This window comes from Cyprinus carpio, chromosome B15 (assembly GCF_018340385.1).
Source record: "Cyprinus carpio isolate SPL01 chromosome B15, ASM1834038v1, whole genome shotgun sequence".
Taxonomy (NCBI): domain Eukaryota; kingdom Metazoa; phylum Chordata; class Actinopteri; order Cypriniformes; family Cyprinidae; genus Cyprinus; species Cyprinus carpio.
The window spans coordinates 20,689,195-20,713,153 of record NC_056611.1 but is presented as its reverse complement, the minus strand read 5'-3'; the positions used below and the strand labels follow the sequence as shown (position 1 = coordinate 20,713,153).

General features: G+C 35.0%; 2 protein-coding genes across 5 annotated transcripts in view; both read left to right on the top strand.

Moving 5' to 3' along the window:
• Window positions 1-3,241: 3,241 nt before the first annotated feature.
• Window positions 3,242-5,603, top strand: LOC109103106 (galectin-8-like). Its single transcript, XM_042740068.1, has 7 exons — window positions 3,242-3,354; window positions 3,565-3,647; window positions 3,767-3,968; window positions 4,167-4,283; window positions 4,412-4,500; window positions 4,649-4,805; window positions 5,057-5,603. Exons 1-7 carry the CDS (start codon window positions 3,319-3,321, stop codon window positions 5,210-5,212), a joined length of 840 nt encoding a protein of 279 aa, XP_042596002.1. The 5' UTR covers window positions 3,242-3,318; the 3' UTR covers window positions 5,213-5,603.
• A 6,217-nt stretch (window positions 5,604-11,820) lies between these two features.
• Window positions 11,821-23,959, top strand: part of nf1a (neurofibromin 1a) — a 64,604-nt gene continuing 52,465 nt past the window's right edge. For all 4 annotated transcript variants that reach the window (XM_042739730.1, XM_042739727.1, XM_042739729.1 and 1 more), the window contains exons 1-11: window positions 11,821-12,144; window positions 18,918-19,061; window positions 19,391-19,474; window positions 21,556-21,746; window positions 21,989-22,095; window positions 22,307-22,374; window positions 22,485-22,560; window positions 22,668-22,825; window positions 22,987-23,160; window positions 23,279-23,407; window positions 23,636-23,710. In XM_042739730.1, the coding sequence (XP_042595664.1) occupies window positions 12,085-12,144; window positions 18,918-19,061; window positions 19,391-19,474; window positions 21,556-21,746; window positions 21,989-22,095; window positions 22,307-22,374; window positions 22,485-22,560; window positions 22,668-22,825; window positions 22,987-23,160; window positions 23,279-23,407; window positions 23,636-23,710 (1,266 nt within the window). In that variant the 5' untranslated portion in view covers window positions 11,821-12,084. The remainder of the gene's footprint in view (window positions 12,145-18,917; window positions 19,062-19,390; window positions 19,475-21,555; window positions 21,747-21,988; window positions 22,096-22,306; window positions 22,375-22,484; window positions 22,561-22,667; window positions 22,826-22,986; window positions 23,161-23,278; window positions 23,408-23,635; window positions 23,711-23,959) is intronic.

The following is a 23,959-nucleotide window of genomic DNA, read 5'->3' as shown; positions in this document are numbered from 1 at the left end:
GTTTAGTTTTCTTGTCACTTATTATATAGCCTATATATTTATTTAACATCCACAAAAGATTTAAAAATAAAAAAATACAGTAGCATTTTCATTATGTGTAAAAGCAGAGAACTGACGATAGTTTTATGCAAACTTGCACTTGTTTTCATTTATTATTGCTTCAGATTGTTGAAATTATAATTAAGATGACCGTACTTCTCTAATTTGCTAAATGTAATGTTTGTATAATGCTTATAGGCTATGTAGAAGCATCTAAAATCTCTCTGAAATAACTCATAGCATGTGGGTCCTATTTGATTGTTTTATATACATTTTATTTCTTCTATTTTTTTTTTTTTTTTTTATTTTTTTTTTGATCCTTTGAAACTTGAACTGGCTGACTGATTTTCGCTGAAAACTTGCAGGCGGTAGCTTTTAAAATATAAACAAGCAATTTAAAACTCAAACAATTAACCCATACCTATACGCTTTTTCACCCCACTGAGACACTTTACACTCCAATTTAACACTTTTTGTTTCTTTTTAAACACTTTGTTTTTCTATGTAAATGCACTAGACGGAAGCGTTTGCTCTCGCATCTCGAGTTTTTTGCAACGTTGCATGCAAAATGTTTTTTTTTTTCTAATAACCATAAATGCTCCCAGAACACTGCAGGGATGTTTTTTTTTTTACTCTATTGATAATGATCTAGGCAGTTTTCAGTGGTACAGTGAGATAGATGAATGTTCCAGATAACCTTACATATTCATGAAAGAATTTAATCTTTAATATAGGCCTACTGTTTATTAAAGTAGGCCTAATATTGCAGCATGGCTGCAGAAATGTTCCTGAAGTTTTTAGGTAACATTAAACATTCTTAACCCTTTAAAGCTCTGTTTGGGGAATGTTCTGAGAATCAAAAACTAATATTTCTTGGAACCAGTACCAAAAAAAATAAAATGTAAGGGCTAATTGAGATGAGGATTTGAAGACTAAGACAACTCGTTTGAGAGTTCTTTTTAATCAATATTATTTTTATGGCTCCTTAGAATTGTTGTTAATATAATATTAAAAATGTTTCATTTATGTTCCAAAATGAACAAAAGGCTTATGTGTTTGGAATGTCACAAGGGTGAGAAAATGATAGAATTTCCTTTTTTCTTTCTTTTTTTTTTTTTTTTTTTTTTTTTTTTTGTGTGTGAACTGTCCCTTTAAGAATTAAGAGTAGAAGTTTTTTTGTGACATGATCTTATTGTTTTGTGTGATTCAGGTCGAAATCTCCTGCAGTAGAGAGCATTATGATGTGTTTGTGAATGCCCTGCAAACACACACTTACAAGCATCACTTTACTAAACTGGACGACATCGATGTCTTTGAAGTTTATGGACAGCTGCAGCTGATTTTTGTGAACGTCTAACAAGGATCCAGGGTCCACAAATAAATTTTGCTTTAAAATACACTTTCTGTTCATTTGGTTTGCAAAATTCAAATGGACAAATACCTTACGCTAATGATAACATATAATTTTCTAACTACATATCTAATACCTTTGCAATCTTTTGCACTTTGCAGAATATAGATCTACATTTAAATCAAGCTGGAAGTAGAAAACTAGTCAACAGCTTTTATCATCAGAAGATTAATGTTATCTTTAAATATTGTGAAATGTAAGGTACTATAAGTAATTTTTACAGACAGAAGGTGAAGAACACTTGTGAAAATATTTTCATATTTTATTGCTGTTGACATTAGCAAAATGGGGGGGGTAACTATAATAAATACTACTTTTTGTTGACGTTGTATTTAGATTGATCACATGGTGGCAGTAGAGGTCTGCTTAATTTTAATTTTTTTAAACAGCTAACTGCTAGATTAGCAGTTTAACAGCTATCTAATATAATTATATGGAAACACAATAGGTGATATATTATCACAGAATTATTTGTTGCTTTCATTACATTTCATGACAGTTCAGTTTGTGATTCTTATTAAGTGGAGCTCATGTTACGAAGTCTCTGAGAACCTGACACCTTTTACTTCTTGAGACTCCAGGTAGCTTGCAGTTCAGGAAAAAGGTGTCACTGGAGAGTAAAGAGTTTCTGATGGTTTAATTATATTGAGTTACCACCTTCTTAAAGTCTTTTAGTGTTTTTGTCTCTGTTTTTCTGTGACCCTGCTGCCCCAATAAACATTTCTTAACCAATGGCCACACCATAATTTTGCTTTTTTTTTTTTTTTCTTGCTAGTATTGCATCCTATTCATTTTTGACTTTCCAGCCCATACTTTCCAGCAAGTATATATCACTTATTATCAATTCTATACATTAATAATAGTTATTATGATTGATGTGGCTTGGATTTGGTCAAATGTGCTTTGAAAAAATGTATGTACTCTGCAGTCATTACTATCCATCTAAAATATCATGAATTATGTCAAATTAAGAAAAGCTAACCCGTTTATTCAAAATATTAAAATGTGTGGTGCTATTGATCACAGTATTATGGGTGTTTACCAACAACATGCCCTAAAAAGCAGTTGCTTATCTCTCAAATTGCAATAAAGTTATGTATTTATTTGTTTGCTAGTTAACTTGGAAACACAGGATGTGGGCAGTTTTCAGTTTGTGGTACAGTGATAGATAATCATAAATATTAGAAGAGAATTCGGTCTTATGAATTCAGATTATTGAGGTGGTTTATTGCAGATTATTGCAGCATGGTTACAGAAATGTTACTGGAATTTTGATGTTAGCAGAACGTTAGGGGATCATTCTTCTTATGTGGTTGCTATCCACAACTTTTCAAAGGGGCACATTAGTACCTTTTAAAAGGGTGACAGCTTTTGCAAAGTTTTTCCTGAGGGTGTATTTTATCTGCTCTTATTCAGGTTTGCATTTTATGGCAGATATTTCTAGGTAATTTCCAGTATAGGTATATCTATTAAAAAAGGACAAATATTCCACTGTATATCTTAGATATCCACCAATGTTTGTGGCTCTTAGGCTCTCATGCATCTCTTTGGTCATATTATCAGGCATAATGTTCTTCATTATCACTCTTACACCAACAGTAGTCTACATGACTGTCTCTGGACTATAGTTATCTCCTCTTTACACTTGTTTGCATTTTTCTGGTAGAAAATATTTCTAGGTAATTTGCAGGTAGATATATCTACCTAGAGTCTTATGTACAGCATTTGTTTAATATATGGGTGGTCCTAAAGTCACAGCTATATTTAGACGATTCATCATTCTTTACCATCCGTGGTGATTCAACCTTGGTCTTGAATACCCAGCTGAAGATTTGCATTGAGGCTGCAGAAAAGAAAGAATTGGCAGAATGGCAAATTCTCAGCAACAGACTTTTTACAAACCAGTAAGTAACATTTTTAATATTAGACTCTAACTAAATACTTAACATCAGCATGTTCATATACCAACATTAATGAAAGATTTGGAGATTTAGGTATGCAGCAATGTTTTGGGTGCCTTGTCATATTAAGTCCTTTTATTATTTCAGATATTTATCATAGTTATAATGTGATATTGCATAAATATGCTTACTGTTTTCACATCTCAAACACAGTCCGCAATTACTCAAATCACGGGGGGCTTGAAGGAAGGGAAGACTGTTATCATAATTGGACGGATTTCGGCAAATGCTAATACGTGAGTATTTTTCTTGTCAATCTAAAAGGACGAATTAATCTTAGTGTCTTTGTCTTATTTAAAGCAATATTACAATGGACATTGCTAGTTTTGTATACAGTTTTCATTATGTTCTGCAGATCAAATATCAGCCTTAAGGATGGTACTCATCCTGCTGCTAGTACTGCTCTGTGCATTAGCTGTGAGAATGACCAACAACGTATAGTGTACAAGACCTTCAGAAACGATAGCTGGGACTCAGATCAACCCACTTCTAAGTCTCCTCTCCTCCAAGACCAACTGTTCATCATCAAGATCCTTGTCACCACACAGGCATATAAGGTATTAATTATTTAAAAGCCATTTATTTGGCTGTAAAATTACCCAAAATGACATTCATATATATATATATAACTTTCTAGCCATAAATAGCAGGCAAAAATCTTTATTTAGTACACTACTGTTCTGTTTCTGTACTAGCTGAAAGAAAACAATAATTAATTTCCACTCTTTTGATTATTATACAATGGCTCTCCATAGATAAGTGCCAATGGGGAAGACTTAATGGTCTATAATCACCGTATTCCATTCACTCAAATGAACACCATCTCAGTGGAGGGAATGGAGCTGGATTTCATTGGCCATCTGAATCTTGTGGTTAGAATAAATATATACTACCACTATTAAGTATAAAATTCAACATGATTAATATTTAATATACTTTCCTATATTTTACAATTTCAAAAACATTCTTTTTACGATTTCATAATATTTCCTGCAATCAGGTGGCATCATACAAAAAAGAACTGATGGATGGACTAAAGCCTGGAAAAGTCATTGTAATTTATGGAATTGTTAACTCTGACTGTAAAAGGTCAGAAAAAATCCTTTCTTTTTGACATACACACATCAAAAGCATTTAAAAAAAAAATTTTTGGGGGGGGGGGTAAATGTACAAATACTATCATAAACAGTTTATGTTTATGATAACATATCCACTCTTCTGTTCCATTCTTCATTAGGATGGAGATTAATCTGCGTCACAGGTATGGGATAGCATTTCACTACCTATGCCGTTTTGAGGAGGATGCAGTTGTTCGCAATACCTGGCGGGACGGGGCTTGGGGGGTAGAAGAAAAGAGTCAAGACATCCCTTTTAAAAATGGAGAGTTCTTTGAGGTAGGCATGTAGATGCTTTTTCTATTTAAATGGACAGTGTATGACAGTAATAGATTTTTGCACATTTGAATGGACACAAAAAATGATGAAATCATTTTCAAACTAGGTTTGCTAATGGGTTGTGAATGATACAAGGGCAAGTAAAGGATGACAGAATTTAAATTTTTGGGTGAACTGTCTCTTTAAAAGTAGGTGTTTGTTTGTGACATCAGTGCAAGCATCTTACTGTCAGTTTTGTATGTGTTATTCAGATCAAAATCACCTGCAACGTAGAGCAGTATGGTGTGTCAGTGAACGGCCAGCAAGTACACACTTATAAGCATCGCTTTACTAATCTGGATGACATCGATGTTGTTGAAGTTTGTGGAGGTCTAGAGTTGTTTTCTCTGGAAGCCAAGGATCCATAGGAAGGGCATATTTAAAACTTCCACAAATAAGTTCATATTTTATGCTTAAAACTACTTTTTTTTTGTTCCTTTATTTTGTTCAACTGGTCAAATAGCTTCTGCTGGTGATAACACATGCACATACATTTCTTTTCTGCCACTATATTAACTATTGTGAAGTTTACAGGTGCTGTAAGTGATTGTTGCACACGCAATGTCTCAGCTTCCAGACTGATATGTGACCAAGGACCACAAAACCAGTCATAAGGGTCAATTTATGGAAATTGGGATTTATGCATCAGCTGAAAGCTGGATAAATAATCTTTCCATTGATGTATGGTTTGTTAGGATCAGACAATATTTGGCTGAATTACAACTATTTGAAAATCTGGAATCTGAGGGTGCAAAAAAAATCTAAATACTGAGAAAATCACCTTTAAAGTTGTCCATATGAAGTTCTTAGAAATGCATATTACTAAACAAATTTACAAAGTATCTTCATGGATCATGATCTTTACATAATATCCTAATGATTTTTGGCATAAAAGAAAAATCGATAATTTTTACCCATTTTGGTTATTGCTACAAATATACCCCAGCGACTTAAGACTGGTTTTGTGCTCCAGGGTCACATATCACTAAAATACATGTCCTAAGAAATCCCGACTATGCTTGCAATAGAATGCTACCACACACCTTTTATTACAGCACTATGTTCTGTAAGCATAAAATAACCTTTGTCAAACTGAGCAGTGGCCTGTACAACAGATAGTATTGTATGGAATGCTGTATCTCATAATGCAGTGCATGCAACTGAACCTTTTAATACATTTCCAGCAAAAAAAAAAAAAAAAATAATAATAATAATATATGCTTTTCAGTATGATATATGAATGGTAAGTATCTGTTTATCATGGTGTAACGTACATGTAGCTAATGTTTCAATGGTTATTTAAATAAAAATGTGTGTAGCTTCTCTTTTAATTACTTTTTAAAAACATTTTTATTTACTGAGAAGTTAGAAAGCAGCTGAAAGTTGCTTACAGCACCTTCTGTACCATCTGTTCCTCCTTTATTGCTGGGTTAAAAGAGAAATGGTTGCTTGGATGTCATGTTGTTTAATGATTGTATTCACTTCCATGCAATTAAATAATTAAAATAACCACAAAAAAAAAAAAACATGTTCATGGTGTGATGTTTAAGAGCAAGTACACAATCTGGTAATTTATTTCTTAAATTAAGGAATATGGCTTTCTAATCAGAAATTGATTGTTCCAATAAAAATTATTTTCAGACAGTTAAAATATCTTTGAAGGGCAAAGCATATTTAGCAGATAGAATTAAACAGAGAAATGCAGAACATTATATTAAAAGCCTTCTGCAGCCTTTCGTTGCTATAACATTTATCCGTCTAATATTACTACTACAGTATACTAAAGCACAATAAAGTTTCACTATTTAAGATAATTAGTTTATTAATTAAACTAATTTAGTTTAACAGTTAAAAACAGTTGGTAAATTTATTTAAAGGAAAAAGTAATCAGATTCTTGAAAACTAATTTACATTTTAATGTGTTGGTCATTGTATTTAGCTTACTTGTATGAAATATTTCACGTTTTAACGTCAAAATTTCTCTAAGATGATTTTATGGTTCATTATAATTCTTAATAAAGAATACAAAGAAGCTTTGTTTATTTTTTTCAAGAAAAACAGATGAGTATACTTTATTAAGATTTATATAGTTACACATTTGTATATAGTTACAATATATTTTATGAAATTAATTCACTGAATTTTTATAACACTAATAAACTGTTCACCAAAACCAAAACATTCTTAAGATTTAAAAAGAAAAGCGTGCTCTATTATATCAAAATCTAAAAAGAAAATGAATCCATCACCCTCTAGTGACTGTACTCCACAAAATCCATCACCAACCTTATATTAATATGAATAGATGTGTGTGTGTGTGTGTGTATATGTGTTTGTGTGAAAAAGAATTATTTAAAAGCATCTAAAAATTTAATTTATAGGCGCTTCAGCAAAAATGGCTGCCCACTGCTCCAAGTGTGTGTCCACGGTCTGTGTGTGTGTCAACTTGGATGGGTGAAATGCAGAGCACACATCGACACACGTCACGCCCCCCCCCCCCTTTTTTAATGTACATTTTTCTCTGAGAGTGTATGTTATCAGCTCGTTTGCATTTTAGCTGTCTGGCAGACAACATTTTTTGTACTTTTCAGGTAGGTATATCTATTCAAAAAGCACATATATTCCACTGTATACCTTAGATATCCACCAATGTTTTTGGATCTCATGCTTCTTTGGTCATATTATGAGGTATCATGTTCTTTATTATCACTGCTACACCAACAGTAGCCTACATGACTGTCTCTGGACTTTTGTTATCTGCCTTTTACCACTGCTCTGCACATTTTGTCTCTCTTATCTGACGCTCTCTTGGTTCAGTTCATGGATCTCCCTCCTAAAGACTATTTGCCTAATCTTCACGGTACTTTAGACCGCTTTGGAAATGCAGAAATCAACAGGTCTGGGGGAAAAAGGTTCCCCGGGAAAAAGTTCCTATAGCACAATTGGTCCGGGTAATTTCGGTGGAAACATGGCATTGGGTATTATTAAATAAGGAAGACATACAAAAGCCCCCAGGCACAATTGAGAACCACTGCTCTACTGTAAACAAGTGATATTAATATCTAAATAATACAAATTTTACTACACCAACCTGTTTACCTCATGAAGAATTTTGGCGGGAGGCATAAACTTGTGCAAATCCGCAAAACTACCAACTACAGTTCACTTTATTTAAACAATTCATTTTGATTTAACACCATTGTATCAGGTTTGTCATTCAAATATGACAGCGTCATGTTAAACTGACTTGAAATGGTTACTTTTAGGTTTAACTTGATGTTTCAATCAAGTACCTCAAAATAAGTTTTGCACTTCCAATCATGCTATGCACAGGACTGGATATGGGGAAAGAAAATATTGAAATAAAGTGTGATTTTATGCATTTTTTAGAAAAATTAGATAATATAAGGAGACATTTCATGTCTAATGCTCTATGAACTTGCAGGAACAGTGGTTCTACATGATGTAAACATATTATCTCAGATATTTCATGTAAAATGAACCAAAAAAAACACAAAACCAAACAAAAATAATAAATCACAAAAAAACACTAAACAATCACGTGGAACCACTGTCCATGACTGAATCATGTTCAACCAGAGAGTCATTTTTTTTGAGTGTATCAAATTTCAACAGCACTTAAATGAAACATATATCTGTATTTTTGAGCTTCTACATCTTCTGTGACTTACATCCCAGCTTCTTTTGTCTTTAGTAGAAGATGTGTGTGTCTGAAATGAAATATCAATCGTGTTGCGCAGTCTTTTCCTGGACTGCGCCCAGCTGGTAGAATGACCTCCCGATCTCAATTTGAACAGCTATAATAATATAATAAAACTTTCAGTGGCCACTTTCACCAATCTGGGGAATATAATAATTCTTTGCAGGGTTTGGCAGCCTTGAACAATTAAATGGTAGCCTATAGACTTGGACCTTTTGGTGTTTTGAAACATATTTACAACATTTTATCATACTATAACAAATTTTAAAAACTAAAAAACAATTTGTATATTAATCAGTGCATAGGAACATAGCCTAATTCACTTACCAGAAACATAAAACTCTGTTAGTTGATAATAGAGTTAGTTGGGGTCAATATTTCATAATTTGTCTCTGGACTAATGTTACCTGCGCTAACCCTGGTTTGCATTTTAGTTGTTTGGCAGGCAATTACTAGGTAGGTCTGTCTTTCCTGAAACACAACTATTCCATATCCCTTATCCACCAATGTTCTGTTTGTGGCTCTCATGATTCTCCTTGGCCATAACTATCAGTCAGCATGTTCTTCATTATCACTGTTACACCATTACCATTCAAATCTATTTTACTAGCCTACTTGATTGTCTCTAGACCATAACTGTCTGCGTTTACCCTTTTTTGCATTTTACATTTCTGACAGACAGTATATCTTTAATATAGACACTAAAATGTGGATTCATTTTATTATGTAGTTATACACAATATAAACGTTGTGTGTGTAGAAAAAATACACACACCCCCACATTTTCACAACAACAACTTTTTTTTTTTTCACAGCAGTCTTTACTCTATACTCTATAATGACAAAGAAAAAACTGATTTGTGACAACTTTAATGCAGCAGATTTCTTTTCTGTGTGTGCCTTTCCAAATCATACCCATTCAACTGAATTTGCCACAGGTTTCACATCTATAAGTGGTATGAATGCTCCTGAGCTAAATTTCAAGTGTCCCAAAAAAGGATATGAATCCTTGCAATGTAATAATTTCAACTAATTTCAATAAGTTGTTTCAAACCTGTTTTTTGCTTTGTCATTAATTGTATATAGAGTGTGGATTGATGTGGGGGGGGGGGGGGGTGATTTAAAGCAATTTAAAATAAGGAAGCGTGAAAAAAATGAAGGGGTATGAATACTTTTACAAGGCACTGTATATACATATATGTTAAATTAACGACTAATATATGTTGATAAATATTTCACATCACCATCTTCATATCCATTGTAATATTTATGACATATTTAGACCTATTTAAAAGTGCAACATATTTTAAAGATTTAGGTATACAGCAATGCTTAGAGAGATGTGATCAAATAAAGCCCTTTTATTATTTTATATGCCAAATATTTAAAATTTTTATCATTGATCTTCAAAACAGAAATGCATAAATATCTTTACTGTTTGCACACCCCCAACACAGAAAATCCCATTCACTGGTCCACTCCTAGGAGGCTTGCAGGAAGGGAAGAGTGTTATAAATTGGACAGGTTTTGCCAGATGCTAACAAGTAATATTTTTTTTATGTTTATTCTAAAGGACAAATTAATCTTAATGTCTTTGTCTTATTTGAAGGAGAGGCAGCACTAGTTTTTTTATAGATAAACTATAAACTGGACCTAATATATTTCCAGCACATTTCCACACACACATAGCCCTATATATACTCTCCAGAATGATAGTGCTGTTCATTATGGAATAATGTGAACTGTTTTAATTACTAGGCTTTTTACATTTTTAGTGCTGTTGATGTTAGCAATAGTGTCAACAGCAAAAATCACTTACTACACCTTTAACATCTGTCTCTAACAAAACTTGTTGCTTGGCTGTTATATTGTGTAATGATTATATTCACTTCTATGCAATTAAATAAATAACTGAAATAACCACAAAACAAGCTTGCGGTGTGATTTTTTTTAAGGTCAAGTAAACAGTCTATTCATTTCAGAGTTTGATTAAAAATTATTTTCAGTCAAGAGAACATGCATATGTCTGAGGTGCAAGGGGCATTTAGCAAATAGAATTAGACAGAGAAAATGATATTAAAATTATGTTACTCCTTAAGATGAATTAGCGATTATCGGCTTCAAGAGCTTTAAGGAATTTAAGCACATATGAAAAAAGACATTGTGTATTATTTAGCAGTATTTGGACAATACCAGCAACACTTGTGATGTCAACTCAAGGGTCTGACCATAGACCCCTTGATCCCTTGAGCCCATCCCTCCAATTTTCAAGTCTGTACTGTACGGTTTGGTTTGCCAGATCAATCAGTCAGTTTTAGGTGGAGATTGCTGATCCTTAGCCATTCTAACAATTACAATTGGGTTTAGCATTACGATCTGTATAGAAACATATGATAACACATACGCCCTCTAGTGATTATAAATAGATTCAAACAGCTTTATTGGCTAACGATGCTTTCTGTTGACGGTGTGTTTAGTTTGATCTCAAGGTGGCAGTAGAGGTCTGCTTTACTTTTTCATTAAAGCCATCTGCGGCCTTTCATTACTGTCACATCTATCCGTCCAATAATACTACATTAAAACACAATAAAGTTTCGGCCTATTTAAGATCATCATCACATTTAAGATTTCCTATTTAGGATTTACACAAGTAAACTAAATCCTTTAATTGAACCATTTTAAATAGTCTACCAATTTTGTTAAAGGAAAAAGTAGCTGCTGTGATTCGTGAAAATGAATTTACATGGTTGCTCATTGCATGTTTAAATGTCTTAACTTCTCATTGTAATTCTTAAAGAATATAATAATGGACAAACCACAATAGTACTTCTATTTACTGAATATTATACATAATGCACATTTTTTTATATAGCCTAGTTTATAAGGTTATACAATTATACATAATGCACATTTTAAAGAATAATGGACAAACCACAATAGTACTTCTATTTACTGAATATTATACATAATGCACATTTTAAAAATTTAAAACCGATTTATCAAACAGTGCATAGTAAATTAATGTACCAGAAACACCTAACTCTAGTTAATCAGACATACAGACAGACAGACAGACAGATAGACAGATAGACAGATAGATAGATAGATAGATAGATAGATAGATAGATAGATAGATAGATAGATAGATAGATAGATAGATAGATAGATAGATAGATAGATATAGACCCCATAAACACATTATGATCTGCTCCCCTTTAATATCGGTCGTTCTTCAAAAGCACATTATGCGCATGCGCAGCTCCCAGAATGAAGCCAGAGAGAGAGAGAGGAGGATTCAAACTTCCGGTGGTGTGTCATGGCGGCGTGGTGGAGTATGCTTGAAGTGAAAAACTAAACCAAACCCCCCTCCTCCCTCTACCTCCTCCTCTGTTCTCCTCCTTGATTATTTTGCGGAGCGGTATAGGGGGTATTTGGCGCAACCGGGGCGAATCGGGAGCTGGAATCGGGATCGCAAAAGTGATTGATAGGAGACATAGCGGCGCGCGCATCCGCCTGAGCATGGCGGCGCACAAGCCCGTGGAATGGGTCCAGGCCATCATTAATCGATTCGACGAACAGGTAAAGAAAACATCGGTGGGGAGATTTGACATTTCAAGGCCAAAAAAACCGAGCGTGCAAACGATGCATATGCACGCATACGCGTTGTTTATGTGGAAGACGCGAGGTTGGTGGTTTTGGGCTTTACACTGGCTAAATACAATACGTGCATGTCTTGATTCAGGCCTGATGTGTTGCATTTGGGAGCAAAAGCCAAATATTGGGCAGTGGGGTCGTGATTGATTTGATGGATGTTCAGCTGTGTCGGTCTCGCGCACTGACTAAATATAAACAAAAGGAATCAGACTCCCTCCGTGCTTGTTGACATACAGAGAGATGAAATTGCATAGCTGGAGCAGCCTTACAGGCACCTACAGTCCTGTGCATGCAACAAAATAATGTCAGTTTATCAATGCTCTATGTTTATGAAAGTTTTCTGAAACTTTACAACGGGTTTGAGTGCAAAATAAGGCATCGTCTAAGCCTGAAGAGGCAATGACAGCACAGGGTTTCTGACAGGCGCCTGTCATAAGTCATTTTTAATGCATTTACTGGGATTGTCTGTAGATGCTGTTTCTTAGAGCCGTAAAGGTGCATTCAGTCTTTCTTTGCAGATCAAAAAAGTGTGTCACCTGAAGAAATTAATAGCACAATATAAAAATATCACAATAAAAATACACATATTTTATAAAAATAAAATCTTTTTTTTTTTTTATTATTTTAAAAAAAAGTATGCTAAAGTGTACCCTTTTTTTCACAAGGGTGAGCTTGTCAGTCTAAAGTTTAGAGGCTTTTCAAAGGGTTTGGTTTCTTGTGCTGCAAATTAGGGGCTCATAACAGTTTAATGAAAATGTGAAAAGGAGTTTAGGCTGTTTTATCGCTAAGCCGGTTTAGTGCTGTTTAGATCAGAGAGCTTAAGGGACTTGTTTGGTGAAAGCATAATACACTGACAAGTGATGCTACTTGCACTTGTATTGCTCTGTATGTTCTCGTGACTTGAATGACAGCTGTTCACCACGATTGCAATTACAAGCAGATCATAAGTTGCAGAATTCCTGAATGGAAAATACCGGATAACACTAGGATCGATTGTTTGAGCTGAACGCCAGTGATGTGTGGCTTTTTCTTGGCTGCAATAGGCAAGTTCTCAGTGGTGGTTATTGCCTTGTCAGCAGCTGTATGAATGCAAAGAGCACCTTGAAACAATGACCTCACGGATGCCATTGCATGGTCATGGAAAACTAATCTGTCCTCTCTCTGGGGAGAGTCAGGAATGAGAGCTTGATGATACGTTGTGTTTTACATAAATGTCGGCTTAAGAGATTTTAAAGAGCTTTTGCATGTATGAAGATTTTTATTTGGATGATCTTTGAATTTAAGATAAACTTTATTGATGTTGTTGGGTAGTTTCTGATCAGTTTTTTTTTTTTGTTGTAAGAAGCTTAAAGGGAAAGCAAAATCCACATTCTGTCGTAATTTACTTCCCTTCACGTCGTTCCAAACCTGTATGACTTGAATGAAAGTCACTGGGGCCCAATGTTGTTTGGATTCCAATGTACTTCAGAATGTTTTCTTTTGTGTTCTACAGAAGAAAGTAAGTCATACAGGTTTAGAACGACATGAGGTTGATAAATGATGAAAATATTTTCGCATTTAGGTGAACGATCCTTTTAACATTAGATCTGGTCATATTGTAGCAATATCCAGGAAAAAGGTTAAATTATCTATTTTATCTGAAGTTTTGGAAAGACCCTTCCAGCTGAGGTGATGGGTGGATGGTCATATTTTGCTCAAATTGTGTCCCATGAAAGTTTAATTAAACTGATATCGTAAATAAATTTGATTTGCATGATAATATTTTTAATTGTCTTCATGTTTTCAGTGGACATACATCTGTTCTCCGTAGCACACATGAGTATGGCCGGCTTTGCCAAAGTGCACATAAGGGAAGCGATTGGTCCCTGACCTTTCTGGAATTTTAAACCATTCCTGGGAAACAAAGTGCTCACTGTCCATCGGCATCCTGCATTAAAATGGATATCAGCAGGGTTGGGCTATGTGTTCTGTGAGAGTGCGTGTGTTTTATGAGTGTACAGACAGTGTGTGCGCCGGTTCTTCTCCGGTCTTGAGACTTTCATTTCCAGCCACGCGCTTTTCTCTTAGGGCCACACAGTAGTTGGCCGGAAAGAAGGAGGGAACCTCAGGGATTTTCAGAGTGTTTCTGACATGCCGATGCACTGGCCATTGCAATTGTAGTAGTGACTTGGCTGCCTTGAACCACAAATATAGGTCTGCTTACTTAGCTAAAGCAGATTATGAGCTAAGATTTGTTGAAATATCAGATTTAAAAAAAGGTTTAATCTTTCTTAGGCTTATTTGACACATTTTTAAGTGTAGGCCACAAGGAAACAGACAATTCCCAGCTAGTTATTAAGTTGGCATCTTTGGTGGTCTGTTCTTGGACTTAAGGTGGGCATACACGGTTTGATTTTTGCTGTCGTACGCGATTTATTTCCCATCGGGAGGAATGGTTGATGCTCACATGGTCGTGGCTCACATCGTGTGAGGGGGATTTACGAGCCGAGCCGAGTGCCTCACGAACTCCCGATCATTTTTAAACATGTCGAAAAAGTTTGGGAGCTATTGGCTTGCATTCGTGAGGTGTGTGCAGTTGACCGAGGCGATTTGTCGATCTATCTGAAGTTGACCAATCAGGAGCTGAGGAAGACTACAGAAGAAAGATGAAAACGAAGATAGAAATTTGCTGAACTTTTATTTACATTTGTATTTTTTATTAATGCTCAAAAGAAGTATACAACCATCAACAAATAAAAATGATAGACAATTACAACAAAATAAAAGTATAATAAATAAATAAAAGAAAAGGGGTGTTAATAGTCTACTTACAAACTGAATTTTTTTGAGACTTAGTCAAGGCTACGTCATTAAAGATGGAAAAAGAGTTGCAAATTGGATCAATGAAAAGTATTGCTCAGATTCTTTCATGAAAATAAAAGAGAGAGGTCTGGAGTAACACACTGAACTTTTGCAGGAACAGTGAGTGCTAGCCTTTATGATGTAGCCTAATGCAGAGTGTACATGACAGGATCATCCGAGATGATATTTTACAGTGGATCGCTCAGGAGCTACGGGGGTCAGAAGAGATGTAGAACATATATGTACTTATTGAAAACTATAACTATTCCTAGCCTAGCTATATTATAATTCACACACCAGGTGCCCAGACGTCCTGGTTTCCCGGTGCTGAAAAATCGTGTATGTGTAGCAAACACTTATGTCTCGTATCAATATTATGCAGTTGAGAGAGAAAGAGAATGTTTTATTTAAATGTACTACATAACGGCTGTATCATACTGACTTTTTTTCCAACTCAATTCAGTACATGTCATTACATCAGGGAACTTCACGCAATTGCTTCAGAATTCTTCAGGTCGGAAAATCGTGTTGTATATCACTGCATCCGTACAATTTTAAGATAAACTCACTCGTATCATGTGCATGGACATACGGTCTTCCGACCGTCAGAATTGGCACCGTGTACACCTGGCCTTAGCGTAATTGTATTTTTAGTATAATCACTGTGTATTTGAAGTGTTTTAAAATGTAATACAAAAATTCTAAAAAATTTCATATTTCAGTATATTTCAACAATTTTCAGCATCATTACTCCAGTCTTCAGTGTCACGTGATCCTGCAGAAATCATTCTGATATGCTGATTTCTTATCATCAGCATTGAAAACAATTGAAAAATGGATCACTTTTATCAGTTTAATGCATCAATGCTTATTAAAAGTATTAAATAATATTATTTTTTACTGACTTCAAACTTTTTAAAGGTATTATTTATAGTCAGATGTTATTTGGAGATGTTTTGAGAAAACTTGTTTAAAACGAATTTCAAACTCTTGTTTTTCCTTTTTTTTCTTACTGTTAATTGAATTGAAAGTAAAGGAGAGATTGGAAGTGATGGTGAGAACTGGGGAGGACAGGATTGGGATATGTTGCAAGTTTTATTTAAACTTATTTTGGCAAATAAGCACTACAGCTCAATATATTCGAGCAGTTTGATGGCTTTCATGAGTTGTTCACCAGCTTTATAACTTCTTGAAGTCAAAGTCCTTTTGATCCAGAGAGGAGCTATAGTACTTGGAAACAGTGAAGACCAATTCCTCATCAGGGAACACTTAGAGGGGGAGAGGCCTCCACCCCCTCACTCCACATACGCTTCATTAAGACGGCCAGGCCATGTGTGCTTTCAACACTCCCGCTGCACAGACTTTAACTGCTTGTGTGTGTTGGAGAGAGCAAGAGCAGATGTGCTGGCCCGCAGGTGTGCAGCACAGGGAGGAAGTCTGGAGAGCTGGAGGCTCTTTGTCTTAACACCTAAAGTTTGAGCGTTTTAGACCCAGGATGGGTGGGTTGGTGCATTAAGTGCTTGGATGTTCTCTCAGGGGTGGGTGTGTCAAATTTAAGACCGCTCGACCTCTCGCTCCACAGTCTGTGCGTCCCACATGTTACAAGCTGTTCTCCACCCAATGCTCTCAATAAAGCCATAACAGGCTTTGAAAGCTATGCTGCAGGAAGCAAGCGTTCACACCTGTTTACCAGATCCAAGAGTTCTCTATATTTGCTTCCTTTTATACCACTGTAAAAATAAGTTATTTTTGTGCTTTGGGTGACTTTTTTAATGACTATAGTTTGCTTACACTATAATTTGTAATTTTATTTGATTATTATTTACTTGAAATGAATTGAAAGTATATTTGAAAACAAGTTGGTCAAGTTAAAAAAACAATTACACTACCATCCAAAAGTTTGGGGTCGGTAAGATACATTTTAATGAAATGAATGCAAGGACACACAGAGTCGGCGTCAGAGCAGATCTACTAGAGGGGCATTGGATCATCGGCGGGGGGGTGCACTGTCGTTTGATAATAATTTTTGACGCATTGGCAACATCATAGTAGCATGGAAATCCAGACGTAAATCTGAAAGATCTACGGCAAGAGTCAGTTAGCTCCAATGATCTATATAGAATGACATTCTACCCTAGAATGTTAGCTCCAATGATCTATCTATATAGAATGTCATTATATAATTTTTTTTTACCTGTCTTGATTCCTAATACACAACATATGACGATTGTTAGGTTAAACGTTCAGAATACGATTCCATATAAGGTTAGTATAGCCTAGTTCAGCATTTTGCGAATGGACATTGACTCAAGTAGCACGTAGTAGCCTATTCTCGCGTTCTACGAGTTCAGTAGCCTACATTTTTGGGAAACGCGGCTAACGTTCATAACCTTGCACGTAGAGAGCGCTTTTAAGAGCTAAGATAGGCTAGGCTACATCGTTATCGGGAAACCCGGCCCAGAACAGATAGCCTTAACAACAGAACAGGACAGAAAATAATAATATAAATATAATATAGGCTAAATAAAAAACATAAAATAGGCCTACAATTAATAGCTATATATTTTTTATACTTAAATAATTTACAAATTACGACGACAAAAATAAAACACTGAATCAATTTGAAGCTTTGAAAAACCGGCAAAAAAAATGTCCCCATCAGAAGCTTTTTCGTATAGATGTTTCTGAAAACTTAAGGCTTTTTTCTTCATAAAACGAGTTGGACATCATCACACAAATGTCTGCGTATGGACCAGTTAAATCAGAAGACTAAAATTCGCCTGCAGAGAATAAGGATGTCACAACAATAATGAGCCACTCACACAAGGTATAAGGTTTAACTGATTTTTTAGTTTTTGATTTGCATAGAATGCAAATTTTGTAGAACTTGAGAAATAGATAAAGATAAAATAAAATACAGGAAATGGAAAAAATAAAATACAGAAAATACAAAGTGTGCTTCAACAAATAAAATAATTTCTTTAAACACCGTTTTTTCTTAGGGTTTCAAGGACTTTAAATACTCTAAAGGACTCATTTTCTAAACAAAATAAATAAAGGACAAAAATAAATGTATATTCTGCTATTACTTTATGCTGATACTTGTTTTTAACCCGGGTGCGAGTGCGCTGCAAATCAAATGTAACAAGTTTACTCGGCGACCAATAAGCATTCACCATGACGAAGCCTAGTAACGTGCCATGAACAACCAAAATTATGCATTTTCCCCATTCTTTTTATTTTATTTAATTTAAGTTACAGTTTGAACATTTAATATTAAAATAATAACTAAAAGGGATCATTTTTTTGGGGGGCCACGCCATGGCCTGTAGGAGTCACAAAAAATACCGCTGAGGACACATTAAGCATTGGTCGAAAATAGTGACTGTAAAGACATTTATAATGTCACAAAAGATTTGTATTTCAAATAAATGCTGTTCTTCTAAACTTACTATTCAAAGTATCCAGGAACAAAAACATTTATTATGGTTTTCACGAAAGTACTAAATAGCGCAACTGTTTACAACGTTATACACGAAGGAATTTTTCTTGAGCAGCATATTAGAATGATTTCTGAAGGATCATGGGACACTGAAGACTCATGTAGTAAATAAATTAATTAAAATGTAAAATACATTAAAAGAGAGAATGGTTACACAATATTACTTTATTACTATTTTGACATCTGATAAAAACATTACAAAAATTATCCCCAAACATCATGGTAATGTGTGTATCAATTATTATTGGCCTGCTCTCTAGAAAGATTTCATTGCATCCTTTGCAGAGTATGGTGGTTTCAATTGCTCTCTTTTTCTCTCTATCACTGTCTTTCTCTGTCTGTCTCTGAATCACAGCTCCCAATTAAAACAGGACAGCAGAGCACCCACACCAAAGTGAGTACAGAGCACAATAAAGAATGTTTGATCAACATCTCCAGGTACAAATTTGCCCTCGTCATCAACGGTCTGACCAACATACTCAAAAATGTGAACAACATGGTAAGTCCATGTCTATAACATTCATGTTTCCCCATCTTGATAATTGAATTTTGAAATTCCAGTTACTCTGTTATGAGTGAACTGCCTTGGCATTGCACAGATAAATCCAAGATGCCAGATACATTTTTATTTAATTCAATTCTGAAAATAAATAAAGCCTGAGAAACATGAACCATTTTATTAAATGTTTGCTTGTGTTGTGTTTTTATGCTTAGAGTGTTGGACTTTTAGCTTCGGAACATAATCATGTCAAGCTCTATTGCAATTAATTGAGAGAAGTGTCTTCTAGTCTTGCTCATGTCACAATTCTGTATGTCTTTTGTTCAAAGCGGATCTTCGGCGAAGCTGCCGAGAAGAACCTCTACCTCTCCCAGCTGATTATCCTGGACACACTGGAGAAGTGTCTGGCAGGGGTGAGCAGCTTGTCCTATCTCACAGTGAACTTTGTCCAACCTGTTGCTTGTTTTGAATGTCTTACGTCCTGCCTTTTAACAGCTTTGTTCCTTGCTGTGGTTTCACCTTTGTTGCTGTATGCAATGCAAAATTACTTTACAATCACAATTGTTTCATTATTGCCTATCCACACCCTGATCTAAAAGATTTCATATATTTTATTATAGATTTTTAAAGATATTGAAAGTAATTTTTAGAAGAAAATCTAAATGGTTTGGACTTTTTTTTCTAATGTGATCTTGACCAATATTAGTCTTTCTTTTACTATGCTAGGCTGTAGAAATAAATTGAATGTGGTGAAACTGGAACTGCTTCATAGCAGCATGGTTATAGAAAATGAATCAACACCTTGAAATCTCAACTATCAAACAAACAGAATAAAGTTTTTAACCATACCATGGTATAATAGAAACAAGCTTTACACTACCATTCAAAGGTTTGGGATCAGTAGAAATTTAAAAGTCACATTAACAGCATTTATAATGTTAGATGTAAATGTTGTTCTATTGAACTTTTTGTTCATTAAAGAATCCTAAAAAAAAATAATCACATTTTCTACAGTTTCTACACATTTTCTAATGTTTCTTGAGCAGAAAATCAGCATATTAGAATGAATTCTGAAGGATCATGTGACACTGACATTCCATCTAATGATGCTGAAAATTTAATTTTGCCATCACAAAAATAAAATATGTGACCCTGGCCCAAAAAAACAGTCATAAGGGTCATTTTTTTTTAAAATTGAGATTTAAACATCATCTGAAATATGTTATGATAGAACAATATTTGGCCGAAATACAACTATTTGAAAATCTGGAATCTGAGGGTGCAAAGATATCAAAATATTGAGAAACTCACCTTTAAAGTTGTCCAAATTAAGTTCTTAGCAATGCATATTACTAATCAAAAATTAAGTTTTGATATATTTACGGTAGTAAATTTATAAAATATCTTCTATCATAAGTATGGAACATGATCATTACTTAATATCCTAATGATTTTTGGCATAAAATAAAAATCAATAATTTTGCCCCAGACAATGTATTGTTGGCTATTGCTAAATATGCCACTTATGACTGGTTTTGTGGTCCAGGTCACATATATTAAAATAGAATTTTAATATATAAAAAAATAGAAAACCATTGTTTAAAAAAGATAATATTATTTAACAATATTAAAGTTTTCTTTGAAAAACATAAAAAAACTTGTCGTCCTCAAACCTTTGAACGGTAGTGTAAAATGACAGTAGAATGAGTTTGAATGACTTTATAGGGACATCATAGGGACAGAGAGAATTTTCTGGTCTCAAAAAGCAGAAACTGTCCAGAAATGTTTTTTGATTGCTCATGGACTCGTGAAATCTTAGACACAGAGCCCTGGTAAAACAATTAAATCTTTAGCCTTTACTCGCCGACAGAGGTCTCTGAACTGGCCCTGTCAGGAGATTATTACATTTGCAGGTGTTTCCTCGTCTTAAAATTGTCTGGATTTTCCTGTTTAGATTATTAATTTTCCCTTGCCCAGATGCTACACAGCTGTTCACTGTCCTGTTTTGTTTTTGCAAAATTCTTTTTATGTCATTTCCTTTGATGTAATTGAGATGGAGAGGTATACGTACAGTTTTCTTCCATGCTGTTCAGGATATAATTTGTTCACTGAAATTCGAAGACATTCAAGACAACTAAGCACTTTATTCATTAACTAGTTTTGGCAGTCAGGAATTTTTGCCCTGTAGTATAAAATGTCCCCTCTACCATTTGTTACACATTTCGGGCTTTTAGCTTGACCCAGTATGTGTGCAGTACATTGATCCACTAATGTGCTTGTTCGCTGCTGTGTCATTGGATTTCATTTCTGTTCTTTTCCGCATTTCCTGCATGCTGCTGATCCTGAAACGCTTTCTACCCGCTGTAGTTTTTGTCTGGTTTTTAGCTTACAACTCAGTAGATGTATTATACATTTTTACAAGAACAGTTTAGTACAGCACACAGTAAAAAAATAGTAATAACAAAGTATATTATGTATTCGTGTATATTATCAGCAACCCAAGGACTGCCTGAGGCTGGATGAGGCCATGTTGGTAAAACAGTTGCTGCCTGAAATCTGTCACTTCCTGCACTCGTATCGTGAGGGCCAGCAGCACGCCGCTCAGCTGCGCAGTTCCGCCTCTGCCGTGCTCTTCTCTCTCAGCTGCAACAACTTCAATGCCGTCTTCAGTCGTATCTCCACCAGGTACCTCTCTAACATACTGGAGGTTCCACAGGGCTTTGTTCTAGGCCCTCTTTAATTGTGTGAATCAGCCCCCCAAATACCCCATAGTAACTAATAAAAATAGCTTATTTTAAACACTGTAAGTCTACTGTACAAGTGTATGTAATTTGTGTAAATGCTGGCCTGTTTTTCTTGGTTTTCTACAAATTGAACAGTTAAAGGATTTACAAATTATTGACTTTTAATGTAATGTCTCCTCATAGGTTGCAAGAGCTCACAGTTTGTACAGAGGACACAGTGGATGTCCATGACATTGAGCTCATCCAGTATATCAGCGTAGACTGCTCCAAGTTAAAGAGACTCCTACAAGGTAAAGCATACTCTATTTTATAGATATTTATTGGCTCAGTATTCAAAAAGTTTGAGAATGAATTTTATGGTTAGTGTAAAGCTGCATAATTAAAATAAGAATCAATTAATTAAACCACAAATTAATGCAAATAAATATATAGTGTTTCAATAATTTATAATTAATTAATTTATTAAATATATGGCGTGGAATTGCTTAATGTTCCCTTTAGAAACAGTACTTAAATTCAAATCTTTGAAAAAGCCGGCTCAGCTTGCAGTAATCAGCAGTTTGGAAAAGGTATGTGCTTTTTAAATAATACAATAGATTAGGAGACTTTTTTCTAGCTTTAATAATTCTCATCTTATTAAAAGTTATAAGAGGAAATTTATATGATATGTTTGTGTCAGGCTTTCTGGAACTGGGTTGAACACTACCCTGATGAGTTCACTATGCTCTATCAGAGACCCCAGGCTGACATGGCCGGTGAGTGAGACAATAATTCATATCTTAACTGACTTGTTTACTAGACTGCTTATTGAAGTCCAAGTTTAGATGTGTAACGATTAAACTGTGTGTTTCTGTGTATTCAGACTGTGCAGAAAAACTGTTCGACCTGGTGGACAGTTTTGCAGAGAGCGCAAAGAGAAAGGCTGCTGTGTGGCCACTACAGATCATCCTCCTCATCCTCTGTCCAGAGATCACTCAGAGCATCACCAAAGAAGTAGGGGGGGAGGAGAAAGCTAACAAGGTCAGAGGTCACACAGTGAATTAAATTTCTATTACTGCATTCTGTTTATCTCCTGTTGTTTCCAAAGTCTGTTGAAGTTGAGCATTGGAACCAAGACATGTATTTTGTGCATACAAAATGTTTTTGGAGACAAACCTTAGCTGTTCTGTTGTCTTCAACAGAAGTCATTTGTGGACAGTCTACGGAAGGCTCTGGGACAGCACAGCGGCAGCAGACAGTTGACCGAGAGTGCGGCTGTCGCATGCGTCAAACTCTGCAAAGCCTGCACCTACATCAACTGGGAGGACAATTCCGTCATCTTTCTCCTAGTTCAGTCCATCGTCATGGACCTTAAGGTGAGGAGGACCATTTTTTGAGTAAACGATTACAGAGCAATGCATGTCTGAAGGGAACGAAGAACATTTTTTTCTGTGTTTCTAGCTTTGTGCAACTTTGCTCTCTCTTCTCTCACAGGGTCTTCTGTTTAACCCTACTAAGCCATTCTCGAGGGGTGCGGGCTGCCAGAGCGCCGATGTGGATTTGATGATTGACTGCTTTGTGTCATGTTATCGCATCAATCCTCGTAACAACCAGCATTTTAAGGTAAGCTCGGCTGTTGAATCTTAGAGTTTCCAGCATTTTGCAAAGGACTTTATAGCAATTAATAAACAATCACTAACAAGAGATTTAAAATTATTACTATCACAGCGTATTGAGCTAGTCTACATTCATTTCAGGACAAACTTAAAATCATTGCCATAACCAACATGTTCTAATATCTACACAGAGAATTTTTGTTGTTGTTGTTGAATGAATTGATTTCTTTGCTAGGTATGCCTGGCCTCGACTTCTCCTCCTACCTTCCATTTCGTCCTGGTCAACTCCCTGCACAAAATTATCACCAATTAAAATTATACAAATAAAATGAAACTCAAAATAAATGATAAACTAATAAAATGATAAATGTGCAGTAATTTTGTAGTTAAATTAAATGCTGCTTTAAATAAATGATAAACTCATTATACAAATTTTAGACTTTAATATTATGCAAATTAAATGCAGCTTTAAATAAATGATAAACTAATAAAATGATAAATGTGCAGTAATTTTGTAGTTTATTGCTTATTATTCATACACTGCAGTAATTTTGTAGTT

Excerpts from the sequence above, each read along its gene's own strand:
- LOC109103106 (XM_042740068.1), top strand. The coding sequence starts at position 3,319 with ATGGCAAATTCTCAGCAACAGACTTTTTACAAACCA. Across the intron at positions 4,284-4,411 it reads TTGGCCATCTGAATCTTGTG|GTGGCATCATACAAAAAAGA; the intron begins GTTAGAATAAAT and ends TCCTGCAATCAG. Across the intron at positions 4,806-5,056 it reads AAAATGGAGAGTTCTTTGAG|ATCAAAATCACCTGCAACGT; the intron begins GTAGGCATGTAG and ends TGTGTTATTCAG.